This window comes from Streptopelia decaocto (assembly GCF_964273445.1).
Source record: "Streptopelia decaocto genome assembly, chromosome: 1".
In the NCBI taxonomy this organism is placed as follows: Eukaryota; Metazoa; Chordata; class Aves; order Columbiformes; family Columbidae; genus Streptopelia; species Streptopelia decaocto.
In genome coordinates, this window is record NC_138663.1 from 187,770,982 (window position 1) to 187,795,547 (window position 24,566).

General features: G+C 42.4%; 1 protein-coding gene across 3 annotated transcripts in view; it reads left to right on the forward strand.

Moving 5' to 3' along the window:
* STARD13 (StAR related lipid transfer domain containing 13) overlaps window positions 1-24,566 on the forward strand; it is a gene marked incomplete at its 5' end in the record, with an annotated part of 310,017 nt that overhangs the window by 155,969 nt on the left and 129,482 nt on the right. Inside the window, one exon of one of the 3 annotated variants that reach the window (XM_082046430.1) lies at window positions 5,362-5,631. The exons of 1 other annotated variant lie outside the window; for it this stretch is intronic. In XM_082046430.1, the coding sequence (XP_081902556.1) occupies window positions 5,508-5,631 (124 nt within the window). Of the gene's footprint in view, window positions 1-5,361; window positions 5,632-22,332; window positions 22,522-24,566 lie in introns of those variants that run through there. One more of the 3 variants, XM_082046431.1, reaches the window with a different exon arrangement.

A 24,566-nucleotide genomic window follows, 5' to 3' on the forward strand; every position in this document is an offset into this window, starting at 1 on the left:
GGAGCACAATCAAACAGCAGATACTTTGTTCCTGTAGTCTGTAGCTGGGCATACTTAGAGCCTTTTCACAGTGAATACTGCAAGAAGTCCCATTTATTTCAGCATTAATCACTGTGAACAAAAATGAAAGAATTTGGCCCCAACTAATGTAAGCCAGCAGTGCTCTGCTGCTGGCAAAGTGCGGAGTGAACCTTCCCAGAGCTTCAGAAAGCTGAGATGGAGAAGGATGGACAGACAGGTGCCAATCTCTTGATAAACCTGGAAAGAGTGAAACTGTTTTGTAACTGATCCTCATTAAAGCTACCTTAAAATTATGATAATTTGCATAGATAAAAAACAAGCAAGGAGAGAGTGCCAGGGAGCAAGCTGAACATTTTGTCCTCATTCACAATTTTTTTATTTTTCTCTATCCAAAATATTTGCTTGTTTACTTAGATGTCAAAGAGGACACCTACTCATATGCCCTTGCTACTTTTCACATAACTTCAACCATGGAATCAGAATTAGCATGTGATTCACTGCAGTCTGCTATTAGGGAAACAAGCAATGAAAAACCTCAGATCTTTTCTTCCCTTCCAGTGGTAACCCAGATTTACAACATCACATCCAGGACATTTAGTCTGTGATAGAAAGCATATTCCAGAGCTCTAGGACCCCAAATAGATAAAGATCATTGCCAAAGTTATAAATATTACTTGATGTATTTATATCTATGCTGTCTGAAGTGCTATTTGAAGCTACAAAAGCACAGCAACACCATTCTGAGTATAATAAACTTCAAGAAGCTTCACTATTTTACAGCCAGTTCCTGAAGAATTAGATGTATTATAACATTTGCTATTGCACTGATTAACATCAGACTGCATCAGAGATCCTGTAGCACTAATTTATTTTCTCTTTTGCCATAGTATTTTTTTTTAAGATATACAAGTGTAAGGACCTTGTGTCCACTAAACAGCATGCAGTAACCAAGATTGTACTCTTCTCACATTTTCCCCTGCAAAGACGTATCGTGTTTTGTTATTCTACTACCACACAAATATTTTGAAGTGGTTCAACTAACAAAAAATTGTGACTCACCATAACTAAAGGCTAGAAGAAAAGAAGGAAAGAAATTGTACTTTTATGGTCATCTTTCATTAGTTTACAAATGGCAAACCAACATGTAGTCTTCTTTCCTTAGGCCTGATTCTTTTCTTACCAGGTGCATGGGAGTTTTTTTCATTTATTAGGACTAGATCAGGCTGCATAATGGAATCTGTAACAAATTAAAAACACACTGCTAATTAGAGGCCAGATTATTATGTAGTATCAATTAACTTGGTGTTTAATTACCATGGTGATTGGGAGGAACTATAAATTGTGAAATATATAATTAGAACATCAGACTTCTGTGCCACGATGGCTTCAGAGCATGGGTGTAATTAGCTTAGATTTTTCCCACCATTTTCTGTGCTTGCAAGATTTTAAGACAGGCAAATAGCACTTTCATTCCTGCCAATATTCTGCCATCAATGAGAAAAGACAAATATCATAGTTCAGCCTTTTTAAGGCAACTGGGAATTTCCTCCTTTCTGTTCATCATATACAATGTTTTTATTGCAATTACTCTGAACGAAAACCTTTTGCCATGACTAGTATCAAGCAGGAGAACTGCTGTATCTGTGGAAAATGTGCTTTCCTTTATTTTTTTTTCTCCCAGAAATGTTACCCATCTTGTTCAGAATGTGAAAATGTTTCAAGATGTAGACAAGAGCACTGATCAGTTGGCTACTCAGGCACTTAACCAGCAGATGAAAATGTGTGGAGTGAGGCCAGAACTTTACCTAGTCATACTTTCTACCATCCTAAAAGGAAGTGGAACATCTTTGTCATGTGAATGATCCCTAACACATAGTTTTCTTCAATCAGGTTGTGCTACACAGTTCTTATTGCTACTAGTAGGTGTACTGCATCAAAAATATGTGTGTTGATAACTTGACATCTGAACAGCTGACTACGATTAAAGGCATAAAATAGGCATAAGCCAGTTGCTGCATGAGATATTTTCTCATTACTCAATAGCACTGTTTTCTTTGGGGAGAAAATGACTGTATCTGATCTTGCTGCTGGATTTAGTTTTCCACAATAAAGTACCTGAAATTAGTAAGATTTTTGTCAGTGCCTGCCATGGAGTTCAGTCTAGGCTTGCCAGTTCAGTTCTGCTGCCGATTATGAAATAGAGCCGTATCACTGAAGTTTATCTTAGTAACCTGCGGTGAGATAATGTGATATTAGCAATTGCTAGTATCTCATTCTTAATTAGCTGCTTTCAGGAAACCTGGAAGTCTAAGGACATTTTTTTGATAAAGTAACACCTTCAGAAATTGTATGGAAGGGAAGAGAATATCTTTTGTTGTATTGCTGTGTTCTGGGGGTTACACAAAACAGCTGAAGAAAGGGAGATCTATCTTCCAGACAGGCTGGACACATCTGGAAGGTGCATTCAAGTGTGGCTGCCAGAAGAGTACTATTGAAGGTTACAGTAGTGGCTGACACAGGCTGGTGTTTGTGGGCAGTGACACAGCAGTATGATGCAAAACCTTCGAAACTGATGTTATGATTTCATGTCTAGACTGTGTGTCACTGCTGATCTTTACAGGGCAGCTGAGTACAATATCAGAAATTAATTTGTCATCTCTGCCTGGTTCCTAGCAGATAGGAGCCCATGGCAGAAAACAAGCATCATAAGTCTTATGTACCAATAATGGCTGTGTTGGTAGGGGATTAAATATTGAGGAAGAGGTCAGAGGCAGATTTACAGGGCAGAGGAGCTGATTGTAGGAACTGTAATCTTCTCTTCTCCCATTAGCATCAGCAGGTGTTTGCTCTGGATCATGAGATGTGGGAGTATTTACATAATTATGCTGTCCCCCTTCCAGGTGTTGGATGCATCTGTCCCTGGAAGGTGTTCCTTTTCTCATAAGGGTTTGTCCAGTCATTTGGAGGACACTGTAGCTGGAACTGCAGGAGGAGGAGTGACATATGATCTTCACAAGTTCTGGGGCAAGCACATCATTTCCCCTATATCAGATAGAGTAGCTTAAGATGAACCTTTTAAGAACAGGAACAATGGAAAGGAAATTAACATCAGAGAATAAGCAGAACATGTTATTAAAACTGGTGGTAAAATGGAATACAGCTGTTTGCTTGCTTTTAGGCTGTATGGGTATTGCTGGCATTGCAGCTACAGTTTTAATTTAAACAAGATAAGGATATAATAGAATTCTATCATAGTTTGGGTTTGAAGGGACCTTTAAAGGTAATCTATATATATATATAGGCTGATATATATCAAACTTTACCTTAGTCATGCTTTCTGCCATCCTAAGAGGAAGAAAAACATCTTTGGCCTGTGAATGATTCCCAACACATACCTTTCTTAAAGCGGGTTGTGTATCACAGCTTTTATTCTTACTGCTACTACTAGGTATAATACATCGAATACATATATGTATATCTTGATACATCCAAAAAGTATATATTGATATATATAACTTGATAATATTTAACATGACTGCTTTACCAGGGTATTCAGCTCTTTCATAGAATCATAGAATCATTTCAGTTGGAAGAGACCCTTAGGATCATCCGGTCCAACCATAACCTAACCTAACTCTGGCACTAAACCGTGTTCCTAAGAACCTTGTCTAAACACCTTTTACACACCTTCAGGGATGGTGACTCCACCACTTCCCTGGGCAGCCTATTCCAGTGCCTGACAACCCTTTCTGTGAAGAATTTTTTCCTAATATCCAATCTAAACCTCCCCTCGTGCAACTTGAGGCCATTTCCTCTTGTCTTATCACTTGTTACCTGGGAAAAGAGACCAACACCCTCCACGCTACAACCTCCTTTCAGGTAGTTGTAGACAGCAATAAGGTCTCCCCTCAGCCTCTTTTTCTCCAGGCTAAACAGCCCCAGTTCCCTCAGCTGCTCCTCATCAGACTTGTGCTCCAGGCCCCTCACCAGTTTCGTCGCCTCCTCTGCACTCTCTCTAGTGTTTCGATGTCCGTCTTACAATGAGGGGCCCAAAACTGAACACAGGATTCAAGGTGGGGCATCACCAGTGATGAGTGCAGGGGCACAATCACTTCTCTAGTCCTGCTGACCACACTAGTCCTGATACAAGCCAGGATGCTGTTGGACTTTTTGGCCACCTGAGACACTGCTGGCTCACGTTCATCTGACTGTCAATCAACACCCCCACGTCCCCTTCTGCCAGGCGTAGCACTCACTTTCAGGAACATGAGGCCCTTCATTGCACATCATGGATACTCTGCAAAAAGAGTAAGCAATAAGTAATGGTTTGTGACTAAATGGAATGAAACCCCTGTTGTCTTTCTCAGCTATCAGCCTCTCTGCTGCCAGTCTTGCTGGGAACCATCAGTTCCACAGGTGGCTAGGATAGGGAAGGGGCCACTTTTGCAACAGTATGTCCCAGATCACAAAATTGGTTTCCTAAACAGCATAAGAGCCCTGATGTTGCTCGCTGGCTCCTCTAGGGATGGAGGAGTCGTGATTCTTTTTAGTCTGTAAACGTATGCAAAAAGTGGCAAGTAATTTTGAAATCTTTTAAGGATGGAAGAGCTTGTTGGAGAAGAAGGGATGATGCAGGGAGGTGGAAGGTAAATGGGAAAGATAAAAGTGGGAAGAAGTGGGAGAGGCTGTGTTGCAAGGACTGTGCCTTGAGCTCGGCTGGAAAGTTGATAAACAGAGACCTCGGAAAAAACAGTTTTCTTTTGGCAAAAGTTGCAGCGTGGGTGAAACACCTATGACAGCTTCCCGAGAAAAGGGCAGCCCGCTGCGAGCCACGTTTTCTATCACCTTGTGTTGGGTGACCTGGCCCTGGAGCAGCAGACGCCGGCTCTTTGCAGCGGGGCTCCCCAGAGCGGGGCGGTGGGGCTGCCGTGGCGGCGGGGGCTCCCCGTCGCTGTCCAGGAGCACGAAGCCGGGCCGGCGCCGCTGGTCCCGGGCGAGCCGAGGCGGGCAGCAGGGGTGGCCGGGGAGCTCTCGGCTGGACCGTTCCCAAATGAAGGGTCACAGGCACAAGCTGGGGCACGAAATTTAGGCGCGGGACCGCGAGGCCTTCGGTGGCCCGGGGCTGCTGGTGCTGCCTAAGCCCGAGGGGCGCGGGGTCCCGGAGGGCGGGGGCGGCCGGATCCCGCAGGGGCTGAGGCACGGAGGGAGGGAAAGAGGGAAAAGGGCGGCGAGGCGCCGGTCGCGGGACGGGGCGCTGGGGGAGGCTGGCGGCGACGCTGCTGCCCCGGGGGCCGGGGCGGGGGCGGGCGGCGTGCCGGGCGGCGCTCAGGTGAAGGGGCCGCCCGCCCGGAGCGGCGGTGACGCGGACTGCGGCGCGGCGAGGCTGCCCCGCGGCCCCATGTGGCCGCCGCCGCCCGTCCCCGGCGAGGGGAGCGGCCGCCGGCGCTGAGCGGGGCTGCCCGGGGCAGCATGCGGAGCTGCCGAGGATGAGCAGCCAGCGCCGCCCCGCCAAGGCGCAGCTCCGGAGGTCGCTGAGCGAGCAGCTGCGGGACTCCACCGCCAAAGCCTGGGACTTGCTCTGGAGGAACGTCCGGGAGCGGCGGCTTGCAGGTCAGTCCCGCCGCGCCGCGGCTGCCGCTACCTGCCTGCGGCCGCTTGAGGGGAGAGCCCGGGGGACGTCCCGGCCCCGGCGGCGCAGAGGGCTCCCTGCTGCGAGGGGACGCCCCGGGGGACGGCCGGGGCGCCTGGGGGGCACCTGCCCCGCTGCCTCCGCCGCGCCGGAGCGCGGAGACCTCGGGGCTGCAGCCGTGGCGGGACGGGGAGCTCCCGGGCACCGCCTCGGCTGTCGGCACGGGTGCCGCTGGCAGTGGCCGGGCAGGTCGCGCTGCAGGGCGAGATCCGGGGTGCAGACAGGTCAGAACCACCCCAGCCCCGTGCAGGCAGCACCTGCCCGAGTCCTGGAGGGCACGGAGGGGATGGTGCCACAAACAGCCGCGCTCAGGGCTAAATCTGGGGTAGCTCCACGTCGGAGGCACCTTTTGAGCATCTCAGAAATCAAAAGAGTTGACTTTGCCTCCGGGAAGCAGACTCACGCTTGTGTGTTTTCTAAGTTTTCTAAGTCATTTGCAGGTCCAGTTTGGTTCCTTGATAGGATTTGCATATGAGGAGGATAGGATTGCAACTCCCAAAGAAAAATTATTTGTTTCATTTCAGGTGCTTTTGTAGCTTTAGGTCACCTAACTGCTCTGAAAAACCAGGCTCCTGCAGTCTTCCCATCCCCAGGTGGAGGCCAGAAGGACACAGAGCAAGGCGGCTGCTACAATAGGTCAGGTCACATTTAGAGCACTGCTGTCGCAGCAACGCATTCGCTTTACGCATGCAAACATACTGCTGATTTGTATTTGTAACATACTTCATGAATTAAAAGATCTAGAGGGTACTTGCAAGTGCAAGGTAAAGTTATTATGCTGGAAAACAATACATCAAGATTTATGGGCAGAATCATGTATAATGAAGGCTAATTTGTAAAGCTGGATTTCTCTGTCACATCCTACAGCATTGTTAGGACTTTGGTGACCTTGCCTAGGGCACTGTGACATGCTGGTATTGTATAATATAGAGGTAAATAGTGTATAATATACATGTTTAAACTGTGTCTACAGGACATTAGTTCTTATGAACATAAAATAACAGATAAAAATTGCATGGTAATTTTTTTGAAAAACTCGTCTAAAGTGGGTAGCTTCAGTAATGAATTACTAAATGAGCTACTTTTGTAGTGTTAGTGTTACCCAAAATATTAATGTCTTTACATGTAATCTACTTATTCCTATATTAATAGCAGATGCCAGCAGACATTCAGCAAAGATACTGTTGGCTATTTTTTTCTTTTTGGTCAAAGACAACTATTGCTTGATGGAGCAAAGGACCTGGGCAGACTGCCATGAAGCTGTAGCCAACTTCTTAAGGCAACTGAGTATTAAAATTGATGGAGTCAGACTTTTTATTTAAGGTGGATAGAATACTAATGTTCTGGGTTTATGCACTGCCATAATTTAAGTGCTATTCAGTGAGACACTGATACACATGCCCTTTAATTAAATGAATTATCTGACAACATAACAAAATGTGTACAAATAACATCTGTTGATTCTGGAGATGCTCTCTTGTTCAAATGCTTTTATGTCTCTTGGATTTTTGTTCTTGTTTTTATATTTATTTTCCCTCTAGCCCCTGTAGCTGCAGTGCATATTCCTATGCCTCTTCCTCCAGCTTTCATTAATGAGAAGGCAGGAAATTTAAACTGGTCTAAATGTGTCATTATTTGCTGGTTGCCAGACCAGCTTCTTCTCCATCCCGGTAAGGTAGATAGTTGTACTAGTTCCCTTGTTTTTCTCAAAGTTGACATTGTGGTTCAACCTTGACTGACAATCAGAGCAGCAGTGTATTAATAACTGATAACTAGCAATAACCAAAATAAAATGCAGATTTAACCATCAGTGTGCTGTCATATTCCAACCATCAAGCCAAATAAAGCCTTGTGATTAAATCGTCATTGTGATGACAGCTTTGCAGACTTGTTTGGCCTATTTTACTTTTTTATCTATTTGTTAAGGTTTCAGACACCAGTTGCCCAACATATACCTGTAAAGACAGTAAGCACAAGACAGCTTAATTCATAAAAGCTATATAATCGTCAGGGTTGGATGAGACTGTGGAAGGTCTCTAGTGCAGCCTCTGGCTGAGAGCAGGGTCAGCACTGGGAGCTGGGCAGGTTGCTCAGGGCTTTCTGCAGCGCTCCCTGGGAAGAGTTTCTGCCCCAGTGTTGGTGTGCAGGGGCAGAGGGCAGCAGTGCACAGCTGGGCAGCGGCGTGTGAGCTGCAGCAAGGAGCTGAACCTTGGCTGGAGCAAAAAGAGAGCCGAAACCATGGTTTGGCTGCTCTCAAAGAGGCAGACAGCGTGGCTGGGTTGCTGTCGAAAGTAAGCTGTGTATGAAAAGACTGCCCCAGTGTGCTCCTTCCCTCCTCCCTCGCCCTTTACAGCAGAGGTGGTGAGCAGCAGCCCAGCTCCTGGTGTGTTCCTGGGACAGGGCTGCTTCGCGCTGTCTCTTATTCAGGACAGAACTATGGTGCCCAGCAGCTCTTAGTCACTCTGATTCACTGGCTGGGATTTGTTTTTTAAACAATGAGTGCCACAAATGCCAGCCTTAGTTTTCCTATGCTTTTCATAATTTTTGCAGAGGTAGTTTAAACTGTTTATGTTCCCACTATGCTTATGGTTAAAGTTGGAATTCACAAACTGATTGAGAAATGAACCAGAATTTTAACTGCCTTGTTGGAGCGAGAACCTATTTGTCTGAAAAGTTAAATGAAGTACTGTTGGTTTAATGTGATTCTGAACCACTATGCTGTTAGTGTAATGATTGCTTTAAGAACTTGGCTAAAGTATTTAACAGACTCTTTAAAAGTGATGACACTAAGGTGGTTCTGAGATCTCTGGTCAAACCATGATCATCCAGTACAGTAAAACACAAAAAGTTGTAGTTTTAGCGTCCGTTGCATATAGCTGAAAAGTGCCACTCTCTATGTGTAATTCTATATACTATATATATATACATAAATTCTATATACTCTCTCTATATATAAATTCTATATACTATATATTCTACATTCTGTATACTATATTTTCTATTCACTATATTTTCTATATACTATATTTTACTATATACTAAAAAAAAAAAAAAAAAATCACAAAGAATATATTTAAGCTTTGAAGCTCAGTACTTCAAAGTCAGGAGGCACCAGAGGTAAGGACACCACTTGCTGCCTTGTTATGCAGCCTCCTCACAGTGCAAGATTGTCTTTTAATGACATGATGACATACCCCTTTTTTGCATAGAGCTTTTCTGTCTCATTCAGTGCACAAAGTAATGCCCCCCATTGCTGAATCTGTTAACCTGGAGCTTGCTGCTTGCTGTACTGCTGTCTTCTCAAATCCTGGACTGAGCACAGAATTAGAAATTCCGTCAAGTGCTCATGAACACGGTGCTTAGGAGTACTGAGTCTTGCATAGTTGGTACCATTAATGTTTTAATTGTGTTCCTGGAAGCTGTAAGGTTAGGTTGTTCCTGTTGTACAGATAGGAATCAGAGGCACAATGAGGTTGAACTCAGGAGTATCAATAACTCTGAGTGTTGGAACTTGAATTTTCTATTTTAATATTCAAATTATGGCTCTCGGTGGCTTCTATTGCACAGCACTCATCCAAAAAAGCCTCCAGGATCTGATTGTACTGCACCCAGGGAATGAGTAACTTGCAATCCCTGGCAATCTGCTCAGATTTTGTTTCAAGTGACTTGCTGAAATCCAGACAGAGATGGATAGAACTGCAGGGGCACCATTTACTTGGTGTAGACTCAGAAACATGATTTTTTCCTCTATGCTGTCTCCCACCCTTTCCTGCATGCCTTCCAGCATCTGTGAGAGATGAGGAGGAGTCCTGCAGCAGTTCACTTAGTTGGGTACGTGACTCTGATACACAACTAGGTCGTTGTCCATCATCAGACAGGATCCTAGGGAAATGAATGTGCAGATGAGGTAAAGACTTTGTCACAGTGCCTAATGGGAGGAGGGTTGAGTTAGGATTTAATAGGTGACTTCAATTCTGAGACTTCCTGAAGTGTGAACACTTGACTTTGTGACCCTAACATTCTTCTAATAATAGAAAGTTTTGTCTCTATTTTCCTAGGTTTAGCTTTTAGCTGTGGTTTAGCAATCCACAGATTGCCATTGGGATTTCTGCTCTGTGAAGCTACCACTGCTGTGTCTGATGTGTAAATACATTCTCAGCTCTTTTGCCAAATTTCTTCTCACCTGAGCTTCGTGTCCCACAAGACTTTGTATGTTCTGCGTTCTTGACGAGATTGTATCCCCATTTAGTCTCTTCTAGCTCTTCGGGTACAATTCCTCCTATCTCTTCATTGATGTCCTCTCTAGTGCCTGACTGTGACAGCAGTACAGGACAGGGTACCCCTGAGCACTGTCCTAGCTCCTACTTTGCTGCAGAGCATTCCAGGAGCAACTGTCTGTGGATGTGATCTTTTTTGGATTTCAGTAAAGTCTTTGATACTGTCTCTCAGAGTATCCTCCTGGACAAGATGTTCAGGATACAGCTGGATAAACACACGATGCAGTGGGTGAGCAGTTGGCTGATGGGCTGGGCTCAAAGAGTTCTAGTAAATGGGCTTATGGCTGATGACCAGTCACTAGCGGGTTCTGCAGGAATCCATCTTAGGGCCAGCGTTCTTCAATGTCTTTATAAATGACTTAGACTCAGGACTTGAGGGATTGCTTAGAAAGTTTGCCAGAACTGGGAGAAGCTGTCGACACTCTCGAGGGCAGAGAGGCCCTGCAGAGGAATTGGGACAAATTGGAGAACTGGGCAATCACCAACCACATGAAGTTTAATGAGGGCAAGTGCCATATTTTGTACCCAGGACACAGCAACCCTGGCTGTATATACAGACTGGGGGATGAGATGCTGTAGAGCAGCTCTGCAGAGAGGGATCTGGGGGTTCTGGTCAATGGCAAGCTGAACATGAACCAACAGTGCCCTGGCAGCCAAGAAGGCCAAGTGTCTCCTGGGTGCATCCAGCACAGCATTGTCAGCTGGGCAGGGAGGTGATTGTCCCGCTCTGCTCTGCACTGGTGCGGCCTCACCTGGAGCACTGTGTGCAGGTCTGGGCAACACAGGATAAAAAGGCTATTAAGCTACTAGAGAATGTCCAGAAGAGTGCTACAAAGTTGGTGAAGGGTTTGGAGAGGAAGCCGTATGAGGAGCGGCTAAAGTCACTTGATTTGTTCAGCCTGGAGAAGAGAAGACTAAGAGAAGACCTCATCATGGTCTACAGGGGAGGAGGAGGGACAGGCACCGATTTCTTTGGCAACCAATGGCAGAAGCCAAGGGAATGGCAGGAAGATGTGCCAGGGGAGGTTTAGGTTGGACGTTAGGAAAAGGTTCTTCATGAAGAGGGTGGTGGAGCACTGGAACAGGCTCCCCAGGGAGGTGTCACAGCCCCAAGCCTGACAGTGTTCAAGAGGAGACTGGACAGCACCCTCAGACACACGGTGTGAACTGTGGGGTTGTCATATGCAGGGACAGGAGTTGGACTTGATCCTTTGGATCCCTTCTAGCTCAGGACATTCTATGAATTTGTCACACCTCTTAGTTGTTGGGTTGACTTACAGTAACTATTTTTAAATTTCCATATTTCAAATTGCAGGTTTTGCAATACAGTAATCATGTTGTAAACTGCCTGATGTGATTTTGGGGGAGGATCTTAGCTGCTCCCACCCTGTTTTGGGCTTGGCCATACTCTGGGTAAATGGAGTCTGGGGGCAGGTTTTCCACCAAGCCTCCGGTGTTTGCTCAGATTGACATTTCAAAGTTTTATAACTCGATCAAGTTTGGACAGATTTTTCAGAGATCAGTGCTAGAATGACTCTTGAACCTTTGCTGTGAGGTTACAGGTTCTGTTTCAAAGGGTGAAGCACCTGTTTCGCAGTCAAGTAGCATGAAAAAGTACAGTAGGACAACATACTATGGACTGATTTTATCTTAGAAATGGCTGACCTGCAGCACCAAAAATTGAAGCAAGAGGTTGAGGCAGGCTCGTGATTAAAAGGAAATTTTACTCTAAAGAAACCAAAATGAAGATCTTTAAATAGAAAGGTGTAGAAGACTTAGTCTTGGGTATCCTTAACTGCTCAGGAAGACCTTGTACATTAATTTGGAGCTGCAAATATATCTTCAAATGTGACTGAAATGCATTTAGGTCAGAGATGAAACTGAATATTAGCTGAAGTGGGGTAGAAGATGGAGGATAATTTGTCCAGCAGAAAGTAATTGCTGCATTCAGTGTTTGGCAAAAAGCGACACTCCTTCTCCTCTCAAAAGTAACTTGTGGTTGGTTTGTAGTTTATTGTGATTTTACTGGGTGCTCATGAGCAAGCCTAAGTTTGCAATTGCACCTCTGATGACATGGTGCTCCCTGGCACCAGCTGATCTGTTGATCCTGGGGAACATGGAAGAGAAAAGTATTAAAATAATAGCGGTCACAACCAGAACTATAGGAATCTAAGCACAGTTTTCTGTCAAAACTGTATGGAGGCAAGACCAGCCATGTTTCTGGAGCCTAATTAAAGAAGCATCGAATGTATAGTTACCTCATAGTTTTTAGTTTTCTGATAAAATGAAACACTTTAAACTTGCTTTTACAAGTTTATACCTTGCGAAGCAGAACTCATTGTTTCTGGTGTGGTGTATCCTGGGGCCAGTGTTAGGAGAGCCCGAAGGAAACATGTCTACGAGGCTCCCAGGTCCACAGAGAAACCCTGAGCAAAGGCAAGAGTCCTGATATGGGGCCGGACTCAAACCTGCTGCAGCTTGGTGTTATTCTATTACTGAAATTTCTTCTTAAGTAAACCCCTTTTGTGTACAGTGCAAATGTGTCAGGTTAATCTAATTAAAGCTATTCAAGAAAATAGTGCATTTTTTAATAAAATTATTTTGCCAGGTCAGTTTTCATTAAAGAGTGTGGGAGATGTATGTGGAAAATCTGCTATTTGTTGTGGCCAGTTTGGCGGGTATTCTTTTATGTTCTGTTTTAAAAGCATGCACATATCTTTTTAGAAGCAAAGTAGAGATGTTGCCATCTGTGTCCCCACCAGTGCACTGGAGAGTACAAGATGCTGATACTCATGTAAGATGCATATGTGTAAACTCCCCCCAACCCGACCCCATCAGTGGGAAAAGACTGTCCTTTGTCAAGAAGAAAAGTTATGAAAGATGTTCTTTATTCAGGATGGAGTGCTTCAGGGGAGAAAGAAAGTGACTTATGAGTTATTCATTTGGTCAGGCATGCCAGGAAATTTTCTGCTCTTGTATCAGTCCTAAAGAAAATACAATAGCCAGAAAAGTAGTTATTGATCTCATACATTTTATTAATCATGCTACATATTCTGTATTAATGATAGTACCAGTTTTTAAGAGAATTTATTTATATTATGTAGATGTTCTTATTTGCATGCACATTATGTCAGTGTTCAGTAATTTCCATCTCCTTCCCTAGACACTCCCTAAAGACCAGTGGTTTGAATAGGGCGCAATGGTGGCAAAATACCACCATTGTTAGTTCTGCTGCTGCTGGGTTCTCATGACCCTCAGGAACAAGAAGTTAATTCCAGAAATACAATTACAAAAATACCAATATGCTTGACCTGCCAAGTATTTCTGTATCAGCATGAGACTGTGCAGGGGGGTGACGGAGGACTCCCCACTGTCGCAAAGTCCAGAGAAAGATGTAATTTTCTCATACCCACACCCATGGCTCCACTGCCTTTTGCCATGTAAGATTTGGAGTGACTTTGGAGGCGCAGCAGAGATTTGGGGGCGAAAATGACATTCATCCTCTGGTTTTACATTTAATACATAAATTCTGTATTAGAACAAGTCCTACTTCCTTCAAAGAAAGCTATATCAGAGATTATTTTCCTAAGAGAAATTCAGTTTTACTTACATTATGAGATACAAAACTCTGTTGATAAAATGAGAAATCAGTGTTGGTAGTGGGACTGGATGCCATTTGAATCAGTCAGCTTCTGTTTGATAGCTATTTGGAAGAGGTTCGTGATAGATCTCCTTTCTGGAGCATGGCTGTTCACTGAATTCAGCAACACATTAATCTTTAGAAAATAGTTGTAGTTGTTTGTTTGTTTGTTTTTTTTTCTATAAAGTTATGATGTCAGTCCTTTTTACAGTACAACATATTTTTTTTTTCCTGCTGATTTTGTGTGGTTCCTTGAGCATCCGCAAGATTCTTTCAGTTTTCAGGAGGCAAATATTTTTCCTTATTCCTCCACAAATATACATGGCCTCATTTTTTTTCATCTGTAGATGTTTTTTATGTGACTAGAAGAAGGCTGATACCTCATCAGTATGCTACACCATGCCTTTATGGAGGATTCCTGTAAGCACTGTAATTATTGCTGATGTTTGCAGACCATAATACTGGAAACAAATCTTAGTACTGTTTTTCAGAAGCAGAATATGTAATACAATATTGTTTAAGTTCCTATGTATTTATATGGATGTGTTTACTGGTACTCATATTTTTCTATGACATATAGGAGCTCATATAGATTGGTATAAATATAAAACTTATTTATTTGACATTAAACTGTAATGGCATTTTGCCATACCAAGGTTGCTTCTTAATACCAGTCATAGCATATTAAATTATGTATCTTCTCAGTTATTTCCTATTACATGTTTTGTATTTATTTGTATGACTTTAATCCTATAGACCACTTTTTACATCCCCACACAAAGGACAAATAACTATGCCAGAAGATGTATATAGAACATTAATATCTGCAATAAACTTTTAGCCGCTAAGTGAACACCATAATTTCCATCAATACAGCCTTATTGGTGGCTGGCCAGCAAATTCCTAAACATGAGACAGTTCTGGACTCAGGTGCTGGAGACTGGACTCGCACTCTTCTGCTTTCCCAGCTACAGCAGGACATGGTGTGCAGTTTCAGGAACCAGCGAAGTCTCTGAAGTTGTAAAGTGAATTTTGTGTCATCGCTGTTTGTTTGAATGAAAAAGTATCTTCAAAAGTGTCCCATACTGTATTGTTTTTGAGGATCCTGAGAACTTAAAGGACTTGACAACTTGATTTGTGTAATACTTGCCAGGCAATGGGCTTATTTTACAGCCATGGTTTGACTTGTTTTTGTCTTCTTGTGTTTTGTATTTCTTGCATTGTGAGACAGATGCTCTGTCTTGCTCTTCCTGATTTCTTTTGCTTTTCTGTCATAGCATGCTCAATTCCTGTGCTGCTATGTATCACAATTATTTTAAATGTCATCTCCTTGAGTCACAAATCATTGAGAAACCCAGCTTTCGCTTCAACTGAAACATATTTTAATATCAAGTTTGAAAATAAAAGCTTGAAAATGTGAACTTCAGAGTCTGAAAACACTGGAAACAAACAAAAAATCATGTAAAATGTCTTAGTTTTAAGCTAGCCTCATTATTTTAAATAGTGATACCTGTATTATAATTCTTGAATATTTTGGTTTGGGAATATAATTTTTAATTATGAAGAATTTGTGATGGATTCTTTTGATTATTACAGGCTTAAAAGTATGACAGTGTGGGAAGTTCCTTGACTGACATTAGAGCATCCACAAGAAGACTGCACTTCTGTAGCTCCTTTGCACATCCTGTTTACAGTAAAAAATGAAAATATTTTGACAATCAGACCATCCTGGTGCAGTTTATACTGCAAATAAGCAAAGACTGAATGAATGCTGATATGAGCACAGCAAGTAACTATGGTACAAGAAGGCACTAGGAACATCTGCAGTTCGTGGTACTTGGTTCCAAAAACCTCAAAACTCAAAAATCAATTTAGTTAATTTAAGTAATAAACAATTTCATGTGAAATACTCTGCCCATCGTTCCAGTAGAGGGCAGTAATTTACACACAGTAATATCAATTAGTATGTGGACACAACAGGCATTACGGAATACTGGACACAATAACTGGTTTTACTAAGACAGTGAAATATTCAAGGCATATCAAGTCCCTCAAGGACAGAGTGACACCCTAAAGTTTTCTTTTGTGTGCTTTGGCAGCAGGACTTAATAACGTTTAATTACAGAAGAATTTATGCAAGTCACACTCACCTCACTAAACTCAATCACCTCCACATGCCCTGATGCTACATGTAGAGGTGTGCAACACTTGCCCCCACTTTAATGCCCAAAACCCCCAGACTGAGGGGCTGTGACACAGCTCTTACATTATTTGGGTCACTTAAAGCAAGAAAATATACCAAAACTATGTGTTTGGATCTCAAGGTAACCACATGAAGTCCAAAACTCTACAGTGCAGATGTAGCCTCACTCACCTGCTGGGCGCTGCTGTAGTGTGGATGATCCAACTCGCTATCCTTTGGTGTAGGGTCCTGAGATTACTGCTGACTGTTTATTACACTTGGAAATGTAGAAATAGGCCAAAATTCATCAAGGTGAACAAGCCTGAGATGCTTTCAGTGAGTATGCCAATCAAAACTAAAACATACTCTGCTGTATATAGTAATCAGAGTGAGCTGTATTTCAACAGAAAATTTCATTGAGTTACTGATTTTTTCCCTGTTGCTGCTGAACAGTAAGTACATAGCAAAGTTTTTGTGTCCGGGGATCACAGAATCACAGAATGTCAGGGATTGGAAGGGACCTCAAAAGGTCATCTAGTCCAATCCCCCTACCAGAGCAGGAACACCCAGATGAGGTTACACATGAATGTGTCCAGGCGGGTTTTGAATGTCTCCAGAGTAGGAGACTCCACAACCTCCCTGGGCAGCCTATTCCAGTGTTCTGTCACCCTCACAGAGAAGAAGGTTCTTCTCAAATTTAAGTGGAACCTTTTGTGTTCCAGTTTGAACCCATAGCCCCTTGTCCTATCACTGGTTGTCACTGAGAAGAGCCTGGCTTCATCCTCGTGACACTCACCCTTTATATATCTGTAAACATTAATGAGGTCAACCCTCAGTCTCCTCCAGGCTAAAGAGCCCCAGCTCCCTCAGCCTTTCCTCATAAGGGAGATGCTCCACTCTTTTCATCATCTCTGTTGCCCTTTTTTACAGATCCAGCAACATGCTATTGTGCAGTGGAAGAGGTGGAACTGAAACTTATGATAATTGTGGGCTTTTTAAGTGGTAACAATTTGAATCCTAATCTATTTCAAAATAACTACCATTGAAATTTATGCTTAGCTAAAAATTGTTTAATCTGCAAGTATTTCTTCAGTAGCGAGAATGGCACTGATGCCCTGGGAAGCTAAACAGCCTCTTGTTTTCTGTGGAGAACAGAGTCTTGTCCCAGGCTGTGATGAGGCAGAAGACACTGAACCTTCACACGTCATCCAGTACAGCAGCACTTAAGAAAACAAAACAAAACAAAACAAAACAAACAAACAATCAAACAACAACAACAAAAACACCAAAACAAACCACCAAAAACCAACAAACCCAAAAACCAATGAATTGGAGTATTGGCTTTGTTATAGAAATAATTTAAAGGGAAATTACCTCAGCACAGAAGCATAATTCAAATATACCTTATATCATATGTAGATCTGTGTGAATCTGTCCCAGCTTTTAGGTTATTTTCAACGTGCCCCTCATCCCTCTGGTAAATACACCTCTCTTTCCCCATCGCAGTCCCGCTCATACTGATCTGAATGATATACTGTTTCATGCTCTATCCAGAATAATGCCGTAGTAAATTATTTGAGACTGTGAGACATTTATGTGCCAGTTGACTGCTGAAAGAATACGCGATTGGCATCTCATGGTCTTGCTCATGTTAAGAGGTTGCTTTAACATAAGGACAGATTTTATCTAAATAAATCAATTTTACAGGGAGATTTTGGCCATTGGATTTGTAAGAAAGAAAGAAACTTTTTATTTATGACATTGGAAAGGGCACAGCTGGGAATGCACCCATTAATAGACTCAAACAGATGGATTCTGACAAGTCCATGAACTATTCACACTCTTTTTTTGCAAATATTTTGCAGCAATCTCAACTTGCAAATGCTACTTCAGAAACAAACATGGAACTGTCTGTCTGTCTTAAGGCATAAAACAAAGGAGTTGAGAGTGACTTTAAAATACTGTGAGTTGAGTATGCATATGATATTAACTTTAGGACAGAGTGCTTTTAATGGAGAATAGTTATGCCTTGATGCAGTAAGTGTTTTGAATTATAAATAAAGTCATAAAGGGTGGGATGTCTTTATAGATGTAGTGAAGTGAGGATTTTCAGCAAAGGCTGGCACCGCTTTTTTCAGGAAACAATATTTTGCATTTGTGGAAGTCACTGTCTGAGACAAGGCAAATGCACGTCTTCAAAATACCTCTTTAAATAAAGTAGCAGAAATGGAAGAAAGCGATACAATATGGGCAAGCACTAGAAGAGCTGATAGGAGAAAACTGAGGGAGGAGGACTGCTGTGTAATAGTGTAACTAGTGACTCAGATCATGTACTTTCAAGTAAAACCAAAGCGTGGGACACATTGTTTCTCTTCAATTTTTAAACTTTAATTTGTTGCATTGAAATTTTACTGCAAATCACTGTATTTCTGGTATAATAGGAAGGTAGATATGACAACTGATTCCTCTTTTCTTTATTGCTTATGACTTCTCTGACCTTTACCATGTCTTCTCTTACTTTTCTCAGTTGAGATTTTCAAAGCCCCATGACAGCTTTGAGTCCATCAGCTACCTGTGAACAGACTGGGACATTATATAGCCAAAAAGACATCAGTCAGCTTTCAAAATGTCAGTAATTGCCATTAACATGCATAACCAAATACACGTACACTGAAGCTCTACCTGAATTTCTTCCCCATGGTGAGGTGTTCGGGGTTTTGCCCAGTTTCTTTCTTGAGAAAGCTTCCTTATCAGTTAAAGATTTGGACTTCATTGTTGTTGAGGTTTTTTCTGCCAGTTCCATCAAGGAAAATAGAGAGAACTTCTCCAAGATCAGCAGAAATGCTCTGAATTCTGATGTAAGGATGGCTTTTATCATCCTGACTTGACTCACTCCATCACTCCTGAAAATAAAGAATCATTAGTTCCTAGGGAGTCAGAAGCACATCATTTTACATCAGCTCAGCAAATGAGTATTTTGGTAATTACAGTTGCTCTTTCTATATTTCTCCCTAACAGCTCCAAGTGCTTTTATTTCACAACAAAACTGATAGTTTGATTACAGCCTTAATTCGGCAGAGCACTTAAAATAGTTTGTAAATTTAAATGGTCAAGTGTTCAACTCATGTGGACTCATCTGTTTTATTACATTTAACCTCTATAACCAACAGCATATTCTTTAAAAAAATTATCTATTGAATCAGTGTGGGAGGACACATGAGTTCATCAGAAACAGGGCAATACAAGAACATCCATATCTCTGACATGTAGTAAAATAGAGGATACTATAGCTAATCTGATTCAAATAGAAATCAAATACATTTCAGAATCTAGGTTAGACAAGACACTGCCAAACAAAATTGACTCTGAAACATCTGGGGTTTTTTATAGAGAACCATAAACACGTGTAATTACAAAATGGCCCAAGCTGTTCTTTTCAAAGGCACACTGAACAAGGAGGACAGCAGGACAAGTGTTACAAAGCCAAGGCATATACATTAAACGTGGCATGGCAACATTTTGCAGAAACTGTCAGATTCAGAGGGATTATAAAACAGCTGGGCTGAATTGTAGGTAGGAACACCAGGCTCCACCGAGTTGTTTTTTTAAATCTCTGGATTCTAGGTCACAGCAGAGGCTGTGATGTAGAGTGCTCCCTCTTTCACTCCTTTGTGTTGCTTTCTCTTACGGGAGGCTCATGATTTTTAGAGGGCTGGAACCATTATCTCTTCTTTCGTGAAAAGGATCAGTTGATGCAATCATTAATGATCTTGAAACTGGGAAGAAGTTTATTGCTGTGACAGCTCGAGCAACATATGGAAGGAAGTAAGACGTTCTCCAGAGACAGATTAAGTTTTTGCCAAGGCATTTGATTGAAATTTTGGAAAATAAACAGGTCATTAATTGGGTCCAGATTTAGCTACTGCAAATTGTGCAAAGATGTTGCGGACCAGATGCTTTCCCCTATTTGTTTTTACAATCCTTTCTATTTATGGACACTCTTATTTAATGACTTATTTCTTTAATAGAGGGCATTGTTTTGCACCGGAAGTTGCGTCTCTCAGTCAGTTTTGCTAGTAGATGCCTGAGTAAAACATAACACGTCCACACAATTTCAGGGGAAGAAACAGTCAGGAATAACATTGTAAGTAGGAAATAATCAGCAGGAATTTGTGAAATACAGTAGTCTCTGTAAAGTTACCATTTGATTTTTTCCCTGGTTTACTTAGGACGTTGCAGTTTTCAGTCTTTCTCTTTGCAGACCCTGCTAGTGAAACAGCAGAGACAAAACCAGCAGCCTGAGACTCAGCTTGCTGATGAAGGTGTGAATGGAATCCATGTCAGCGTTACTTTGGCTTTCCTGAGGTGTGTGGCATAGCCACTAGCATACCCGTCAGTCGTTTTGAAGCACAGTTTCAACCTGATCTCTGGATCAAGGCTGGATCTCAAAATGGGAATGTAGCAGCCAAGTCAGCTGAGCTGTACTGACTGACAGAAATGCCTGAGGAAAGAAATCTTCATTCCTTTTCCACTTAGGTTTCGTTTGGTCCCTGGAGTACCGGCATTTGGTTATGCTCTATCCACAATCTTGATTCATGTTATAAATAACGTACAGGGTGAAAAGCATCTGCCCTGACTTGAAAGCAGTGAGTCTAGCAGGGATGTCTTTGGAAAGAATTGAGCTAGTCACACAAGGTCCTTTACAGTCAGGACAAGAATAGGTATCTCTGAAGGCAAATCCTGTCATCCTGAAATGAGTGTGTGAGAGAAGAGGGATGAATTGCCCTCTGTTGGTGCTTATTTCTTTCCATAACCCTTGCCAAGTGACAGCACTAACGACCTTCCTGCATCAGTGACAGGCGGGGAAAAAGCCATCTTTTCAGCTGTCACATCAGTGCATTTGATATGGAAATCAGTGAGCGTTGCAGAAATTTAATTTTAGAGATTGGTGCTTATAGCATCTCAGGCTCTGTTTTGAAGTACCTGCTCAAGTAAGCACAGCAGCAGATCGAGCTGACAAGGCACCTGTGACTTCAGTGGCACTTGAGCATCCACTTATAGTTACATGTTCCAATAGTGACCAGCCAGTGTACCTGAAGCTCACATAAGTATTTCTCCATTTCCAGATTATTCTGGGGAGATAGATTGTGAATTACATGTCTTTAAAACACATACCAAATTTATCGTCATAGAAGCTGTGTGCTTTTATTTGTAATCCTAGGCTGGTTTAGCTAAACAACAAGGGCAGCGGCCTTGCAGATTTCATACTGCATGCTTTAAAGTGCATTTTAAGGTTCACTTTTCAAACTACTGCTTAGTTATCCAATATGTGAATATTTATTGTACTCATTACAGTGTCCTCAGTCAGAGCAAAAGTCCGTCAGCCTCGGGTATCCTGTTTTTCACAACAGCTCCTCGTGGATACTTAGGAAAGAATATAAGGACATGACAAGTTTATGGTATGACCTCTTAGCTTCCAGGTTTCAGTAAATAGTTTTTGCTGCTGTTGTTAACAAGGCTGCCAATTAGGAGCAAAGTAAGAGGGAGGTTTATGATGTGCCTGTGCACTTCCTAGCTGAGCTACACCTAAGCTGGTGAGACACAGAGTCTGCTTCCCGTTTGTAACCCTCTGGAGACGTGTAATCCCTCACATCACAATTGCTATTTTAAAAAGTTATTTTCAAATCATTCACAGGTGTCACAGCCAGAGTTGCCTCCCAGTCACATGAACTTTCACTTGTCTGAGCAAAGTGGGAACAAAGTTTATTTTTAAAGCAATATGGGCTTACTAGTGGTTTGAAAGCAAAATGTTCAGGACTCCATTTGGTTTTAATTTATCATCCAACCTATTACGTTTAGTAGCATATGAAGAACCAGTGAGTATATTATTTGTTGTAAGTTCCCTGGGACATAAAAGGAGGAAAAATGAAGAGTGAAATATGTGAATCTCTGGTTCATTCCTTTGCTATCCAAGTACACAGCACATACAAAGTCCTAAGGCCAGTTCTGTTCTCAGATACACAAGTGCAAATCCTGAGCACTTATAGAGTAACCAACAAATTCTGGTTTGGAGTAAAAGACCTCCACAGCAGCGTAGTCTGGACACTCTTTTTTCAGGACCCTGTTTTACCTTAATGTCATGTCCTTATAGTTGAGAACAGCACTTACCTGTCAAGATCTAATTGAACAAGAGGAAAAAAAAAATCAGCAAACATGAACAGGACCAACCTTTTTCAAATGTCAGGTGCAACTTCAGTTCTGCAATTTTTAATTGCCCAACTTCAGATACTTCAAAGAAGTCTTATGTTCAGACTGAGGAAACCAATGCTCCCACAAAGTCAGAGCTTTGCTAGTGTCATGGAAAATCGACACAAGATGAGTAGTTCCTTTTGAAGGTTTTGGCCAAGGAATTTTTCCAGTAAAACTACATTCCATAAACATGGAGCAACACCCTAAGTAGACAACAACTGAGGAACGCCATGGGGTTGATTTGAAAGAGAGCTGTATATTCAGAAAGTGGGACAGGGAGAAAGCCTGCTAGAGGGACTTGGTACGGTGCCAGGATAAACAGAGGGTAGACGGCAATATTTTCATCATACTGGAATCAAGAGAGTAAAAACAAAATTCAGGGCTGGTATGGACCTTATCAACCAGCTCTCTTGGTCTGCCTGTTTTGAACAGAGGGAGAATCAGCTGAGGAGAAGAAATCTTGGTGAGTGGTTGCTGAAGGAGGAAGGAGGATGTGCATGGGAGTGAGTAGGTGTCCAGAGCAAGTGAGGGGAGAGGTGGAGAAAGAGAATATGCCCCAAGGCAGGACAGCTGATGCAGCTGGCAGAAGGAGGGAACGTCTGCTGGAGAATAATTCAGTGCTGCAGCTTTTAGGCTCTCTCAAGTCCTTCATGCACACTAGAAGCATTTTTCAAAGGCGAGCGGTGGGGCAGGAGGAGGGTGCCAGCACTTTCTCAGGTAAGAACGTTGTGGCTGTCAAGTAGCTGTGTAAAGCCCTTTCCTCTGCATGACTCCTGCTACTTGGCATGCTTCCACTGTGTGGAAAAAAAATAAAATGAGAACACCTGCAGCTTGCTGGCCAAAATTACTTTATCCAGTTAGATACATCAGCTTTATGGTCTGTATAGTGCAGTGCAACCTGTGAGTTAAAAAAAAAAACAACAAAACCAAACAATAAGTGCAAGAAAAAAAATATAGAGTCTAGAAATGGAAAGGTTAACTTGTGCATGGAGCGGTTGATTTGATTGCTGGGAGACAGAAAATCCTGGATAGGGACTTGTTGAATTCATTAATATCTATTTATATTGTAAACTCTTCCACTGCTGTTTTATTGTGGAAGGTCTGCCAGGGATTATTGTTGGGTTTGTGTTTGGTTGGTTGGTTTAGTTTTTGTGGTTTTGTTTGTTTGTTTGTGTGGTGTTTTTTTAATAAAATTATAACCGTTTCATACTCCTAAGTCTTCTGATATGAAAAAATAATAATTTGGGATTAAAAGTTATGGTCATCATGCATTCTCTTTCACACATACAGGGCAACTAGTACACTGTACAGAGCAATTGCTGTAGATTATTCTAAACTCTAGCTTTAGGTGAGGGATAAGTGATAACTGTATGTCCCATATTTCCCTTGGCTTCTTTATTTGTAAGGTATCCATTTAGGCACCAGTATGGCTGAAATTATGCAGCCAGCTAAACGTGCAGGTGTGTCGGTCTCATGTGTAGTGACATGGTGGGTCAGCCTTAAAGCTGGGCTAGTGACCCAATTCAGTGCTCATCCATATTACTTCCTGTGCAGGACCTTCCCTCTGTTTCTTTGGTGACCAAGATGGTAATCTGGGTAAGGGAAGAAAACGTCGTGTGCATCCTGTTCTCCAGGGCATGGGCAAGCACATGCCCAGATGCCATGGGGATGGACGTCTGCTCTGTGCTGGATTCAGTGCCCTCACTCACCATTGCAGCACCTGCACGGGACTGCCATCTGTCAGACCAGGTGGTTTTGCACTATACCAGGGGTGCTGGCTGCCACAAGGCTTGATTCAGTTTCCTTTGTCAGGTAGATGGGAGAGGTGGAGGTAGAAAGGGTCACTGCGGAGGACATCCCTCCTGAGAACACTTGCAGCCCATGTAGCCCAAACTCCCACCACACGTCCCCCAATAGCCCAGCTTGTCTGAATAACCAGCAAAGGCATGACTTTGCTGTACCTAGTGACTGTCCTGGTGGTGATGGCTTGGAGATTGTAGGAAAAAAGGAGACATTTTGACTGTTAGTGAACCCTGCAGAGTGCTTCCTTGCATGCTGAGGTCCAGTCCAGCTCTGGAGTGAAGACCCAACTGACCGGTTAGTGTGTATTGCTCTGTAGAGCCTCATGTACAAACATTGCATCCATGTTGCTCAGTATTTATAAGATCCAATGACATGCATTTAATATATTGGGAAATCTGTGACGTCCTGCAAGTTTAGGCAATGTGTCTCATCTAAAGGAACCCACTACAGGTGTAGAACCATCTTGAAGGGTATTTCTTTTTGCCTTGGTTCATGCAGCTACAGTATACTTTAGTCTGCCTGTAGTGGACTGATATTGCTTGTAAGGAAAATGATCTGCCTTCAAAATTATATTTTATATTTCATCTTTCTTTAGATAGATAGATAGATAGATAGATAGATAGATAGATAGATAGATAGATAGATAGATACCAAAGTAGCTAAGCAAGGCAAAGATTACTGTTATCAGTCAGGAAATTGGTACAG